At 39.0% G+C, this 17,033-nt stretch overlaps 1 protein-coding gene across 1 annotated transcript in view; it reads left to right on the top strand.

Moving 5' to 3' along the window:
* The window catches only part of FSIP1 (fibrous sheath interacting protein 1), a gene marked incomplete at its 5' end in the record, with an annotated part of 194,526 nt that overhangs the window by 56,360 nt on the left and 121,133 nt on the right, over positions 1-17,033 (top strand). Inside the window, one exon of the mRNA XM_082848644.1 lies at positions 11,689-11,829. Coding sequence (XP_082704770.1) covers positions 11,689-11,829 — 141 coding nt within the window. The remainder of the gene's footprint in view (positions 1-11,688; positions 11,830-17,033) is intronic.

The following is a 17,033-nucleotide window of genomic DNA, read 5'->3' as shown; positions in this document are numbered from 1 at the left end:
AAAAATCCTCAACAAAATATTAGCAAACAGACTCCAACAGCACATTAAAAGGATCATACACCATGATCAAGTGGGATTTATCCCAGGAATGCAAGGATTCTTAAATATACGCAAATCAATCAGTGTGATACACCATATTAACAAATTGAAGGAGAAAAACCATATGATCATCTCAATAGATAGAGAAAAGGCTTTCGACAAAATTCAACACCAATCTATGATAAAAACTCCCCAGAAAGTGGGCATAGAGGGAACCTACCTCAACATAATATAGGCCATATATGACAAACCCACAGCCAGCATCATTCTCAATGGTGAAAAACTGAAACCATTTCCTCTACGATCAGGAACAAGACAATGTTGCCCACTCTTGCCACTATTATTCAACATAGCTTTGGAAGTTTTAGCCACAGCAATCAGAGAAGGAAAAGAAATAAAAGGAATCCAAATTGGAAAAGAAGAAGTAAAACTGTCACTATCTGCAGATGACATGATATACATAGAGAATTGTAAAGATGCCACCAGAAAACTACTAGAGCTAATCAATGAATTTGGTAAAGTAGCAGGATACAAAATTAATGCACAGAAATCTCTTGCATTCCTATACACTAATGATGAAAAATTTGAAAGAGAGATTAAGGAAACACTCCCATTTACCACTTCAACAAAAAGAATAAAATGCCAAGGAATAAACCTACCTAAGAAGACAAAAGACCTGTATGCAGAAAACTATAATAAAATGATGAAAGAAATTAAAGATGATACAAACAGATGGAGAGATATACAATGCTCTTGGATTGGAAGAATCAACATTGTGAAAATGACTACCCAAAGCAATCTATAGATTCAATGCAATCCCTATCACACTACCAATGGCATTTTTCACAGAACTAGAACAAAAATTTTCATAACTTGTATGGAAACACAAAAGATCCCGATTAGCCAAAGCAATCTTGAGAAAGAAAAACGGAGCTGGAGGAATCAAACTCCCGGACTTCAGACTATACTACAAAGCTACAGTAATCAAGACATTATGGTACTGGCACAAAAACAGAAATATAGATCAATGGAACAGGATAGAAAGCCCAGAGATAAATCCACATACATATGGTCACCTTATCTTTGATAAAGGAGGCAAGAATATACAATGGAGAAAAGACAGCCTCTTCAATAAGTGGTGCTGGGAAAATTGGACAGCTACATCTAAAAGAATGAAATTAGAACACTCCCTAACCGCATACACAAAAATAACCTCGAAATGGATGAAGGACCTAAATGTAAGACTAGACACTATCAAACTCTTAGAGGAAAACATAGGCAGAACACTCTATGACATAAATCACAGGAAGATCCTTTTTGACCCACCTCCTAGAGAAATGGAAATAAAAACAAAAATAAACAAATGAAACCTAATGAAACTTAAACTCTTTTGCACAGCAAAGGAAACCATAAACAGGGCAATAAGACAACCCTCAGAATGGGAGAAAATATTTGCAAATGAAGCAACTGACAAAGGATTAATCTCCAAAATTTACAAGCAGCTCATGCAGCTCAATATCAAAAAAACAAACAACCCAATCCAAAAATGGGCAGAAGACCTAAATAGACATTTCTCCAAAGAAGATATACAGATTGCCAACAAACACATGAAAGGATGCTCAACATCACTAATCATTAGAGAAATGCAAATCAAAACTACAGTGAGGTATCACCTCACACCAGTGAGAATGATCATCATCTAAAAATCTACAAACAATAAATGCTGGAGAGGGTGTGGAGAAAAGGGAACCTCCTGCACTGTTGGTGGTAATATAAATTGATACAGCCACTATGGAGAACAGTATGGAGGTTCCTTAGAAAACTAAAACTAGAACTACCATACGACCCAGCAATCCCACTACAGGGCATATACCTGGAGAAAACCATAATTCAAACAGAGTCATGTACCACAATGTTCATTGCAGCTCTATTTACAATAGCCAGGACATGGTAGCAACCTAAGTGTCCATCGACAGATGAATGGATAAAGAAGATGTGGCGCATATATGCAGTGGAATATTACTGAGCCATAAAAAGAAACAAAATTGAGTTATTTGTAGTGAGGTGGATGGACTTAGAGTCTGTCATACAGAGTGAGGTAAGTCAGAAAGAGAAAAACAAATACCGTATGCTAACACATATGTATGGAATCTACGAAAAAAAAAAGAAGGTTCTGAAGAACCTAGGGGCAGGACGGGAATAAAGATGCACATGTAGAGAATGGGCTTGAGGGCACGGGGAGTGGGAAGGGTAAGCTGGGACGAAGTGAGAGAGTGACATGGCCATATATACAGTACCAAATGTAAAATAGATAGGTAGTGGGAAGCAGCCGCATAGCACAGGGAGATCATCTTGGTGCTTTGTGACCACCTAGAGGGGTGGGATAGGGAAGGTCGGAGGGAGCCGCAAGAGCGAGGAGATATGGGGATATACGTATACGTATAGCTGATACGTATATGGGGATATACGTATACGTATAGTTTCTGTTATAAAGCAGAAACTAACACACCATTGTAAAACAATTATTCTCCAATAAAGATGTTTAAAAAATAAATAACGACGAGTCAGGCACATATAGAACTGTGGAGTCAGACAACCTCACTTCAGGTTCTGACCCTTCCACTTATTGGCTCTGATGACTTGGGCATTAATTAGAAGCACTCTAAACCCCAGTTGCCGCATCTGTAAAACAGTAATGATAATATTATTCTTTAGTGTTCTTTTATAGTGTAGATGAGTTAATATGTATAGAGTACTTAGCATGGTATCTGACTCAAAACTCAACCCAAGACGTTATTATAATAAGTGACTTAAGGAACTTATTTCATTATGAGAGACACAGAATGCACATAGACAACTGTAGTACAAGACGTTATAGGTAAGAACAGTAGAAGGCTATGAGCACAGTGCTGTGCTGGTTCAGAGAGAGAGAAAGCACATCCAGAAGGAATATCAAGAAAGTTCATTTCTACAAGTGCGAGATAGGAGGAGGAAGAGAAACCAGTGAGTGAGGCAGAGGGGCTTAAAGGCCCTGAGAAGGCTGCCATCACACAGCATGAGGTTGAAAACTGGTGGTCTGCAGGGCAAATTGGGTTCACAGGTAGGGTTCCTTTAGACCACTTAGGGTTTACAATTTTTTTTTTAGCAAACATTTAAAAATTGGGTGAACTTATATAAAAATCCAAATTTTTTTCTAACTTGAAAAGTTAGAACATCTGGCAAATTAGGCTTGAAGCCTTGCTTGGCAAACTACAGGACTGAGCTAAGTAGCAACTGCTGCTTTCAATGGAGCGCAAATTCTCCAGCTTGCTATGCCATCCTTCACGCCATACTGCATTGCCTGCAATACATGGGCCTACTTCATGCATTTATGTAACTTGCCCAGCCCCTGCACAGGTCATCAAAATATCTTTGAATTCCTGCTTATTTCACAAGAGATGGTGTGGTGGTTGATGTTGAGTATCCAGATTAATATGTGGCTTCACCTCTGACCTGAAAGCAGCTCATAGGATCCTGGAGGATAGGATGTAAACATAGACCAGGTTGTGCCGTGACCGACCATACAAGGAAACCCGAAGTACCACAATATGGGAACTGATTTTATGAGAAGTACAGAAAACATATGCTGGGGGAGCACAGAGAAAGGAAAGGTTATATAATGAAGGAGTGATATTTTAAAAATTCCTTTGGAAGTTTTAAAATTTTGGTCAAGAAAATAGTTTCCCAAACAAGTCGAAACATTCAGGCTTTCTGACTTACCTGACTATGGCAACTCTAAGATGATAAACTAGTAGGCACGGTAAGCCTGGGATGATAAACGTACCTGAGTCAGAATAATTTGAGGGACTCCAGAGAGGTGACTCAGATTAAGGAAGTATTGGTTGTGAAAGCGGCAGGTAAGAAATCTTTTCCTTAGGAGCTTGCTGATTACAATGTTCTCATGAGGTGCCCTCGCTCTTAACTTCATAGCGATGTTTTAAAAGCAGCATTTGGCTTTTATATATCTGATTTCTTTAGCGTAAAACAAAGCATGTGGTCACATTCAGAAGAAAGAATGGCATGTTACTGCTATTGCTGTAATGTGAGTAATGTCATGTGGTTGCAGTTTTACATCTGCTTTTTATTTTCATTTCATCTTAGCGAAAGAGAACTAATTGAAGCAATTTTTTTCTTAGGATCTGTGGTTTAACTGTGCATACCTTTCTGTATCCATCCCCTAACCCTCCAACAAATCAGGTAGTTCTTTCCACGTATTGTAAATCCCACCATAAAATTGAGTGATGTTCTATAATTTAGTTACCGTATTTCTTATTTGCAGCTGTGTTAGATTCCAGCTTTCTCCAGAAATATCCAAGATATAGGAGTTATGTAAGCACTAAGTTTCGTAAATCCTTAGCAACTGGATTCAATAATAAATTCTATTCAGTTTGGCTCTTATGAAGAAGTGTAATTTATTCATCTCATGCAATCAGTCTTACTAAATCTAGAATTCCAGTTCATCATTAGATGTTGTTTTCCTGGTTAGGAGAGAGTCTTCAGAAATGGCTCTTATTGTCATGAGGCATTTCTTTGTTAAGTCAACTAGTTTAATTGACTATAAAAGTCCTTCTCACTTGATATATTTTCTTGTTCTTAAAATATTGATGTAGTTGTATACGATTTGGTAAGACCAACAAAAATTAACAAACATTTGAGGAAAATTGTAGGTGTATTTATCTCTTTTCTTGCCAAGAGAATACCGACCAACAATTAACTGTGTTTTGGTCTCTTGTTTCAACGTTAGCTAAACTTGAGGAAATATAAAACATGGTTAGACATGTAATCTTGAAAGATGTTTTACTACTGAGTTCAGGGATTTGTAGAGTTCCAGTAACAGCCATGCTGTTCACTTGACCTCACATTACTTACTATGCTGGTCAAGGGCAGGAACTGAGGAATCTTTTATGTATGCTAGTCACAAGCACAGAAATCTTATTGACCATCTGTTCATTTCAAAAAACTATAGCAGTAGGCCACAAGAGCATGGATTTCTGAATTGAGGAATAGACAGGAAGTTACTTCAGACGTCCTTGCCTCTGATACTAACCTGGCAAACGTTCCCAACTAAATCTGGGGAATTCTTCTTGCCACCTATGTTTTACAGATTACTTTGCAGTTTTTGTTTATATTTCTTGGTTTTTCTGTGTTAAACCTCCTGTGTAGTCAAGGTTTCTTTCATTTCATGGAAGTATTTCAATGATAAAAACAATCTGGCTGAAAGATTTTTTTCTTTGCTTTTAGTACTGCCAGGCAAATGATCCATCTGATACCAGGAAATAGCAGTAGCCTATGGAAAAGTATACCATTAGCTTGAAAACACAGGGCACGCTGGCTTTATTTAGGCAGGTTTGTGTTTTTCTGGCCCTTAACTCCTGCCTTATTTTCATATCAGATAACTTATGGAGGCATGAGTAATTTCCTCTGTATTTGGCTTTTAGAAATGAGTTTACTTAGCTTCAAAGACACCTGTTGGCTCAGTCAACACCACCGATATTTTTTTAAGGATGAACTTAGAATCCCTTGGCAATCAATTAGTCAAATCAACAAATACCTCTTGACCTCAGGGTCTGTTCTCTTCTTGTCGCTCCTTAGATATTCTGTGCATATCATGGAGAGCTTTTACTGAACTGAATTTTACTTTAACTGAATAAAAGCGTTTCTGTATGACTCAGAAATATATAAACAATGTGGATGGTCAGAGAATCTGCTCAAAACTTTCTACCAGAGGAAATCAAGCTTCTTCTGCTGATCAGGAAAACAGATGGTACTGATTGGCACTTTGATGTGACAATAGAACCTCTCCTGGCCCCACGGAGCTTCTTGAATGTACCAATGAGCAACCTTTGCCAGAACCAGTGATTGCCTTTTCTTGCTCCCTCTTGGCCTCTGTTTTCATCACATGCTGTCCTTCAAATATTTGTACTATATGGTTATGCTATCAGAGACTGAGACTGAGGAAAGACGTTATATATCCTTGGATTTAATTGTGGAGAATTGCAGACTCATAAGCTTTCAGAGTTGAAAGAAACTTTCTTAGAAGAAATTGGGACCCAGAAAGAAAAAGTGACTTGCTCAAAAGGACCTAGCTGCTCATAGCAGCAGAACTGGGGCTAAAATCTCACCTTTAGGCCAGTATCTTTTGGGTACAGAGAGTCACATTGTCAGAGCAGAATGAAAATAGCCTTGGTAGAATAATTTTTTGTTTTCTTAAAAATAAGGAATGACTTTTTATGCTTATGAAATCATTACATGTTTACTGTAGAAATTCAGGAAATACAAAAACATCTAAGAAAAATAAGATAAAATCATCAAGGTTTTTACCATCAGGTTAAATTTCCTTCCGGTCTATTTCTCTACAGGTGCATACACATACACGCATACATACACAGTATACCAGTTAGAGTTCTGGGCAAGGAACAGAAAAAACACCCAACTTGGATTTTGAAGATAATGAGATGAAGTAACTATTTACAGATTTAAAGGAGCCAGTAAGAGATGTTGGGACACTTAGGACTAGCAACAGTGGGTAGGGAGAAGAAAAAGTGTTTTGGAGCTTAGGGAGAGCTAGAGCTGTGGTAGAATAATCTTCCAGGGTAGCTTCCTTGGCCCCTTGTACCTATACAGTTATGACATGGACTGCAGCATAAACTCCTATTGAAGAGGGATACCTGACACTGCTCTGCTGTGTTTCCTGTCTTACATTCTTCTGAGTAGACTGGCTCCAAGTGTGGCCTCTGTTTGCCTCTGAAAATGAATATTCAGTTGAATCTAAGAAAACTCCCCTTAATGGGCACCTCAGGGATACATTGCTGCCCAAACCATAATGCCAAAGCAGTGAGGGGAAGGGGAAGATACCCCAAACTCTTCTTCTTCCTGCACTCCAATCTCCTAACACTCCTCCCCTCTCATTGACTAAACCTAACCACGAGACAGAGGTCAAGGAGAAAGAGTAATTGTCCCAGCTTACATCAGATGTTCATGACAGTTTCTCATTCTTGTCTCGATGGGCATTTGGCTCTGTGCATGAAGCTGTTCTGAACATTCGTATACAAAGTTTGAGTCATACATTTTCATTTCTCTTGGATAGATTCACAGGAGTGGAACTTCTGAGTCATAGGATAGACAAGCGTTTAACTTTTTTTTTTCATTTTTATTTCTTTTTATTAAGACTAAGAAAATGAAATAAATAGGAAACATTGACACCCAGGAACATGAAGGCTTTGACTGGTGTTTTTTTTTTTTTTTTTTTTTAGCATCTTTATTGGAGTATAATTGCTTTACCATGTTATGTTAGTTTCTGCTGTATAACAAAGTGAATCAGCTCTCTGTATACATATATCCCCATATCCCCTCCCTCTTGCATCTCCTCCCACCCTCCTTAGCCCACCCGTTAGGTGGTCACAAAGCACAGAGCTGATCTCCCTGTGCTATGTGGCTGCTTCCCACTAGCTATCTAATTTACATTTGGTAGTGTATATATGACCATGCCACTCCCTTACTTCGTCCCAGCTTACCCTTCCCACTCCCCGTGTCCTCAAGTCCATTCTCTGTGTCTGCGTCTTTATTCCTGTCCTGCCCCTAGGTTCTTCAGAACCATTTTGTTTTTAGATTCCATATATATGTGTTAGCATATGGTATTTGTTTTTCTCTTTCTGACTTACTTCACTCTGTATGACAGACTCTAGGTCCATCCACCTCACTACAAATAACTCAATTTCGTTTCTTTTTTATGGCTGAGTAATATTCCATTGCATGTATGTGCCACATCTTCTTTATCCATTCATCTGTCAGTGGACACTTAGCTTGCTTCCATGTCCTGGCTATTGTAAATAGAGCTGCAATGGACATTGTGGTACATGACTCTTTTTGAGTTATGGTTTTCTCTGGGTATATGCCCAGTAGTGGGATCACTGGGTCGTATGGTAGTTCTAGTTTTAGATTTTTAAAGAACTTCCATACTGTTCTCTATAGTGGTTGTATCAATTTACATTCCCACCAACAGTGCAAGAGGGTTCCCTTTTCTCCACACCCTCTCCAGCATTTATTGTCTGTAGAGTTTTTGACAATGGCCATTCTGACTGGTGTGAGGTGATACCTCATTGTGGTTTTGATTTGCATTTCTCTAATGATTAGTGATGTTGAGCATCCTTTCATGTGTTTGTTGGCCATCTGTATATCTTCTTTGGAGAAATGTCTGTTTAGGTCTTCTGCCCATTTTTGGATTGGGCTGTTTGTTTTTTTTGATACTGAGCTACATGAACAAACATTTAACTTTTTGAGAAACTGTCAAGCAGTTTTCCAAAGTGGTTGTGCCATTGTATACTGACACCAACAACGTGTGAGAGTTTGCTTTTTCTATACTTCTCCAACGCTTAGTTTTAACAAACATTTTCATGTGGGTCATTCTAGTGGCTAGTGATACCTCATTGGGATTTTAATTTGCATTTCCCTGATGACTTAATGATGTTGAGGACTTTTTCATGTGCTTATTTATCACTTATGTTATCTTCTTTTATAAAATATCTGTTCAAGTCATTTTAGAACTGGATTTTTAAATATTATTGATTCTTAGTGAACTAAGTGAACTGTGTGAACTTAGTGAACTGTGTGAGTTCCTTGTATATACTGGTTACGAGTCCTGTGTCAGATTTGTGTGCTATATTTTTCTCTCTGTCTGTGGCTTTTCTATTTTCTTAGTGGTGGTTTTGGATAAGTAAAATTAAAAAATATTGATGAAGTCTGGTTTACACATTTTTTTCTTTCTGTTTTTCTTTTTTGTGCCTAGCCAATGATTTCAAAGACCATAGTTGTAGATTATTTAAAGTGTCCTTTTAAAAAAAAAAGATTTCTATTTAAAAATGAAATACAATTTGAGTGTTTTTCAGGTCACTATATTCCATAGACAGAATGTGTGCTTACCAAATTCATATGTTGGAATTTAATCCCCAGTGTGATTGTGTTTGGAGGGGAGCCCTTTGGGAGTAATTTGGTCATGGGGATGGATCCCTCATAAATGTGTTAAGTGCCCTTATAAAAGAGACCCAGAGAGCTTCTTTGTCCTTTTTATTATGTGAGGACAGAGCCAGAAGATGGCCATTTAGGAACTAGGAAGCAGGCCTTCACTAGATACAGAATCAGCCTGAGCCTTGATCTTGGACTTCCAAGCCTTCAGAACTGTCAGAAGTACATGTCTGTTGTTTATAAGCCACCCAGTCTGTGGTATTCTGTAATAGCAGCTCAAACAGACTGAGACAATGTGTATCCTACTTCAAAGAGGGCCATAAAATACTGGATGCTTAGAGCTGCAAGGAGACCTTGATACCATCTATTCCAAACTCCTCCCTAACATTAGGTTTCCTTCTTCAAGATATTGCTGATCATAATTCACCCTCTGGTTGCTTCTAGAGATTGAGGGCTACAGAAGTGAGTCCCCTTTTGGGGAAAGTAAGATGTAAAAGAGTCACTTCTTGAAATTGAGATACTCTTTTAATAGTCTCCTCAGTAGAATTTTATACAAAATGAATTTCATTGGTGTGATTGCTGAGAACCAAAATTACAGTCTGTTGGCCAGTGCTTATCCAGCTTCAGGATTGTAGTCTGTGTTGGGATACAGAGTGGGACCAGTCTGGGTCCATGTCTGGGCCGTGACAGTGTGGTAAGTGCAGTGAGGGAACTTGCGGCATAACTGCAGAATAATTGCCCTTCCTGGGTATGTCAGGGAATATTTTATAGTGAAAACGTGTTTGTGCTGAGCTCAGAAAGAGTAGGAGTCTCTATGAGGAGTTGGAAGGAGGAGGCATAGAGGGTGGAGAACTAGCAGTGGTGAATATTGCCGAAGCTTTGGGTCAGAGACCTAGGTAATGGGAGATGAGCCTGAAGGGCTGGGAAGGGGTGAGAACTTTGCACTTTAAGTTGATAGTTCTCAAATTTTCGAGCAGTTGTGCTTCAGGTGGTCAGTCCTCACTCCTTACCTATTGAGTCAGAGTCTCCAGGGTGGAGGCTGGGCCTTTGAATATTTTCACAGACTCTGTGTGTGAGACTGAAGGCCACTGGAGTTTGAAAACTACTAGTTGAAGTGAAGCAGCAGTGAGAAAGAGAGAAGGGCCTTGATTAAAGATGTATTAAAAGTGAAACGGTGCCTATTCTTGATCAACTCTATGTAAGGAATGAGAACGTGGGAGGATTCTGCTTAAGCAACTTTAAAAATGTCATTTATACCAGTTACCTCATAGCAACAGAGTAGGGAATCTGTGGAGGAAATGTAGGAAGTTTAGTTATAGTTACAGGGCCAGCTTACTGTCAAGAAATACCCATTTAAATCACCTAGAAACAATACTAACTTTGGGAGGATATGGTTCTGTCAATTCAAATATTGCTGATAATAATGAGATGCTTTCCTTATATAGTGCTTATTCTTTTCAAAGGACATATTCAGCTCATTTTTTTAAAATTAATTAATTAACTTGGCTGCGTTGGGTCTCCATTGCTGCACGCAGGCTTTCTCTAGTTCCAGCGAATGGGGGCTACTCTTCATTTTGGTGCGTGGACTTCTCATTGCGGTGGCTTCTCTTGTTGTGGAGCATGAGCTCTAGGCGTGCGGGCTTCAGTAGTTGTGGCACGTGGGCTCAGTAGTTGCGGCTTGCAGGCTCTAGAGCGCAGGCTCAGTAGTTGTGGCACGCGGGCTTAGTTGCTCCACGGCATGTGGGACCTTCCAGGACCAGGGCTCAAACCTGTGTCCCCTGCATCGGCAGGCGGATTCTCAACCACTGCGCCACCAGGGAAGTCCCTCATATTTGTTAGGTACTAAGATTTGCTGCAGGGCTTCCCTGGTGGCGCAGTGGTTGAGATTCCGCCTGCTGATGCAGGGGACATGGGTTCGTGCCCCGTTCTGGGAAGATCTCACATGCCGCGGAGCGGCTGGGCGCCTGAGCCATGGCCGCTGAGCCTGCGCGTCCGGAGCCTGTGCTCCGCAACGGGAGAGGCCACAACAGTGAGAGGCCTGCGTACCGCAAAAAAAGAAAAAAAAAAAAAAAGATTTGCTGCATGCCTGCGATGTACTGTGATGACTTTTGGGCTAGATATTATTATTATCATTTTGCTGATGAAACTGAAGTTCAGAGAGGTTCATTGATTCCCCTAAGGCCATCTCAGTCAGGAACCAGGTAGAGACAGGGTTCAAAACTCCTGACTTTACCAAGCTCAGTTCTCTTTTCACTGTTACATAGCTGCCTCTCATAACATAGATGGGCATGTTTTTATTTTATTTTATTTTATTTATGTATGATGAACTTGAAGTCCAGAAAAACTGATTTGCCCAAGATTCCAAGCTGATAAGTACAGAGCAGGGATCAGAGCCGAGGTCCCTGCTTCCCAGCCGCTGCTCTTTTCACTCTAACTTCCTGCTTTCCAGGTGATTGAGTTTATTTCCTTAGTTGTTTAGTATAGTTGGACCTTTTCTCCCTCAAGTAGGAAGAGTTTAGTGAATTATAAATATTGAAGGGAAGAAATATTGTTTGAGAAGCAAAGCCAGCATTCAGGGCTCAGTTGCTCTGGAACAATGTGTGATGGTATAGTTTCAGCCTGTGCATGAAATTTTTTTTTTTTATTTAGGAACCTGACCTTAATGGTGATGATAGAAATACAGAAATAACTCCAGGAGAAAAGGTACTTCAGAATACCAAAGAGCAACGGGATCAGCAGAATCGGTTGAGAGAGATAGATGAAAAGCTAAGAAAGATGAAGGAAAATGTGGTAAATCTTTTTTTATTTAAAGTAACCAGTGATTGTGTTAAAAATGTTCCAATTTTCTTTGACTGATTTATGACTGTTTTTATGTGTTACATCAGGCAAGAAAGCTAACGTGGGTATTTGTCAGTAAGGATTTGAATAAAGGCTAAAAGTAGAACTCTTAAAACTTAAAGTAGTATTATAATTAATTTATATGACATAATAAACCTGTGAAAGGTGATCTGAAGTCAGAATAATCATCCATATGCCTAATATTCTGTGTCTGAAAGATATATGTTCTTTGTTTGTGTGGAGAAATTTGGTAGTTATTCTCTATAAAATCATCTTTATATGTTGGTCTTAAAGCTTAAATACTCCCATTTTTGGTTCATAATTCATAATATATTATTACTCAATATTAATACATTCTAAATCCATCTTGAGCCTATTTCATGTTTTAATTGCTTGCCATTTAAAGACGTATTATTGTTGATGAGAGAAAACTCTCAAATCAACTAAATTGTGAGCCGGTTGATATTCTGAACCTATTAGAAATGCTCTATGATATTATGATTTTCCAGCTACCCAGAGAATGTTTCTAAATTTTGGCTACATATTTAACTTTGGTGTTTACCTAAAATTAAACATGATGAGGCTGACCTTGTGATTCTACCTACATCCTCTCTCCTTGGGCTGGTCTTATCATAATTGCAGTCCCTACTTTCTGTCTCCTACTAAATCCTGTTCTCTTGCATGATCTTCAGGCCTCATGACGTTTTAACCAGTACTTCTGATTTGTGGGCATATCTTACCACTGTTCCTTATGACTCCTTGAAAATCTTTTCTTTCTTGTCCCTACTTGTATCACCCTTCTCTCAGCATTGTCACCTCCTGTCCAGCTGCTTATAACCTGGTCACTCTCTTCTCTCATTATTGCATTTTGTATGCTGCCCCATGAGAGTTAGCATCAGGTAAGTACTTTTGATTAAATTCTGGTCTCCTCAGAGCTTTCTACGAGTGTCCATCATTCCTGACTGAGGTTCTTCACCCCTCATGGTCACATCCAGCCGAATTGCTCTTCCCACTTGCCAGCCATGGACAACAGCACTGACTCGGGCCTAAAGGGTATCTAGGTCTACCTAATGAGAGTCAGGCAACAGATCTAGAGGGAATAAATGCATTGTGCTTCTCTTTATCATTCATTTTTGCTTACTTTTCATGGGAAATTTGATGGAATTATATTTCAGGGAGACCTCTATTCTTATTTTCTCAGCGTTTTTTTTTTTTTTCTCCTTGAGTGTGATGATATGGGGAAGAAGTAGGAATGGTTAGGAAGTGCATAGGGGTTCTTTGCCCTTGGCCAGTAGTTGTGGGGTGGTTGGTGAGGCATTGAAAACTTGATGTGGTAAATACAATGTTTGTGGTTTGACTGGTTTTGAAAACTGTTGGCACTTTTCATCCCAGACCTACCAATCCCAGGTAGGCAAAGCCGGTCATTCTCCATAATTCAGTTCTCTTCATTTCTGGTCATTTGTCCTATGCCTTGGACCTGTATCCATTCTTCTCTACCATGTCTCTATAAATTATTTAATTCTTGACTCGAAAGCTGGGTCCTTTAGAAAATCTTACATTTTATTCCAGTGTCATATGATGGTTGGCTAGACTTAAAGAGATATGATAAATATCAAGAGTTGGTTGTTGTCTAAGTGGAAAAGAATAATATAAATACAGAAGAGCAAAAAAAAAAAAGTAGAGAACAATTATTATGTATCTACTATGTGCCAGGCACTGTTGCAAATAGTTTACGATTTATTGACTTACCTAATTTTTACAACCACTCTGTGAGGTAGACACTACTATCCTTATTTTATGGATGAGGTGATGGAGACACAGAGAGGTTGAGTAACTTCCTCAGGGTTGTACAGCTAGTGAGAGGAAGAGATAGGGGTTAAATGATTAGCTTTTAACAGCCATGCTATACTGCCTTTCTGGTACTTACTGGCTTTTCTTTTCTGATTAATATTGTCTTTTCGTTAAAGTGTGGTAAATTTGTTATAACCAGTAATATTCATTGGAAAATGTTTGGAATCCCTTGTATAAATGATAATTCCACATTTTTGTGTGTCAGCACTTTCAGAACCTGGTATCTAGTAGATACAGGCCCATGAGTAATGATCTGTATTGTCTTTATGTTTTAATTGCTTATTGTTTCATAATGGCCTGTGGAATAGACTGTGTACTGTGTGTGTACTTTTGAGGGACGATCCTGTGTCTGCTTCAAACTCTGTAAAGCCCTTTGTACCTCATAGAATTCTAGGTACTTTGTGGATGGGAAATCTGGAGACCCCAGTCTTTGTTTCAATGATGTCAGTAGCCTGCTCTGTTACCTTGAATAAGTCACTCAGTCTCTTAGACACTTAGTTTTATAACTTTGAAATCAAGGGAGTGAGGCTAGATGACCTCTGTCCTTCTGCTTGTGATTCTTGGCGTACTTATTTTTGGTGAGAGATGGTGTTACTTATAGTATCTAAGGCTTAGTTTGTGTGCTTCCTAAATATTTAGTATTAATTGGTTTAAATCTTCTGTTGAACGTTACTTTTGGAAATTTAGTAACACTTTTCAGGAGAATATGACATTGTCTTTTATATATATAGAAAAGTTAGCCTGTTGCCTACAGACCAAAGACTATGTTTTCTGAATGATATAGCTTCTAGAAATGGCTAATTTTGTCTTATTCTCCCTATTGCAATGGAGCATTGTTTCCAGATCAATGATTTGGGTGAAAGAAGTAATCTGTGGCCATTGAATTGGTGATTAAAGGATCAAATCTAAATACAACTACTCTTAGGGATAGAAGTAGGAAAGAGTGAGCTAAGGGGCAATGCAGGAGCCCTGTGGGGTGCTCCTGGAGCCACCTGGATCCCAGGATTGGTTTGTGAGTAAAGGCTGGAAAAGTGACTTAATCCTATGTTTCCGATGGTAGCCTGAGGCTGTGGATCCACATTTGCATTGGTCAAGATTGGTGGAAGAAGTGGGATTTGATTTAATCTGGAGGTGGTGGTGGTATTGGTATCAGTGGATCCTGCTTTCAGGAGCTAGGGGAAGTAGGCACACTGAAATGCGGGTGAGGCTCAAAATATACTATGAAATTCAGTGGGCATGCAGGGGCCTGAGCACCAGCTGCATAAGTAGAGGCAGAATGAGTAATGGCTACTAGAAGCAGCATATGTGAGACAAATCTTTTGGATTCACTCAGAATGAGTCAGAACTATAATGTAGCTGCTGTGCTACACATGAAGGAAGAGGTGAGCAAAGCTGATCATACTTGGATAGTAGAGGGACAAGGATAAAGAAGGTATGAAAACCAGCTCATGTGAAGGGTTGTTGAGGAGGCTGAGTGTGTTTAGTCAGCCTGGTGAAGAAAGGACATGCACATGTGTATGTGTGAGAGTGTGTGTAAGAGTGTGTGTGTGTGTGTGTGTGTGTGTGTTGTGGGGAAGGAGGGAATGGATGGTTTGGTAGAAAAATCATTCATGAAAACTTCCCGAAGAGATCTGAAGGACTAACATTTGAAGTATTATTTTTATTCTTTATAGTATAGGGAAAAAAGCATGGTGATTGGGAAGCTGCAAAGCAACAGATTTCTGCGAAATACTAAGGAAGAAAGTTAGAATGATCTCAGTGGGAGTGATCTTTCAGGGGTAAGGATTTCAAATTAGGCTGGAGTGACACTTGCTAGGTAGCTGTAGGGAGGGTTTAAGTATTAGGTCCCATTCCTGGGCACATGTCTGGAAAAGATGAAAACTCTAATTTGAAAAGATACACGCACCCCAGTGTTCATAGCACACTATTTACAATAGCCAAGACATGGAAGCAGCTTAAATGTCCATCAACAGATGAATAGGTAAAGAAGATGCAGTACATATATACAATGGAATATTACTCAGCTGTGAAAAAGAATGAAATAATGCCATTTGGAGCAGTATGGCTGGACCTAGAGATTATCATCCTAAATAAGTATTAGTCAGAAGTAATATTAGTTAATATTAATTTGTAATATTAGTAATTAAGAAGTAGTCTGAAGTAAGTCAGACAGAGAAAGACAAATATCATATGATATTACTTACATGTGGAATCTAAAAAATGATATGAAGGAACTTATTTACAAAACAGAACTAGCCTCACAGACAGAGAAAACAAACTATGGGGAAAGGGAGGGGGGAGGGAGGTATAAATTAGGAAGTTTGGGATTAACGTATACACACTACTATATATAAAATAGATAAACAACAAGGACCTACTATATAGCACAGGGAACTATATTCAGTATCTTGTAATAAGCTATAATGGAAAAGAATATGAAAAAGAATATATATATATGAATCATTTTGTTGTACACCTGAAACTAACACAACATTGTAAATCAGCTGTACTCCAATAATAAAAAAAAAGTGGCTGGATGGTAGGTCAGTTTCTCCAGCACAAGTAGGCAGCTTGTGTATGGTGAGCATGTGAAGGTGTTGTGCTTTGAGCTGTTTTTCACATGTTGGGGGAGGATTTGTGCTGAGCCATTCACCTCTCACCTAGTTGGTTCCCATGGGGTTAGGAGTATTGGCTTTGACCATGATCTGTCAGGCTAACTACTTGTGTGGAGATAATTTGAGATAATAGAATTAGGAGAAAATGGAAGTAGCCATATTCATAGAGTTGGCAACAAACCCCACAAATACTCTCTCCATCATTTGCCATACAGTACCCTCTGGTACCTCTAATCCCATCTAGCTCTGAGAGTCACTTTCCCTTGTTTTGGTGCTCTATAGGCTTCTCTGCCCACTCAGTCTTCTAACCCCACTCTGCTTTTTATTACCTCCCTGGGTTATAGTTCCGTTATGTAAGCTTCTACACATGGGACATAGTGGTTAAGAGCCAAACTGCTTGGGTTTGAATCTCAACTCTGTACTTACTCTCTGTGTGACCTTGGGCAGGTCTCCTGACCTCTCTGTGCTTCAGTTCCTAGATCTGAAAAATGGGGAGAGTTGTAATTAATACCTACCTCACAGGCTGATATGAAGATTAAATTAGTTAACATACATAAAGTGTTTTGAACAGGGTCTGACACATTTTAAGTGCTATGTAAATTGCACTTAAATTGTTATTGTTGTTATTAACATTATTAATATGGCATTTACATAAGCTTGTTTCTATGATAAGGAAGGGGAAGGGTATAG

The sequence above is a fragment of the Leucopleurus acutus genome (genome assembly GCF_964270905.1).
Source record: "Leucopleurus acutus genome assembly, chromosome: 1".
Classification (NCBI taxonomy): Eukaryota; Metazoa; Chordata; class Mammalia; order Artiodactyla; family Delphinidae; genus Leucopleurus; species Leucopleurus acutus.
This window is presented reverse-complemented; position numbering and strand designations above follow the sequence as displayed.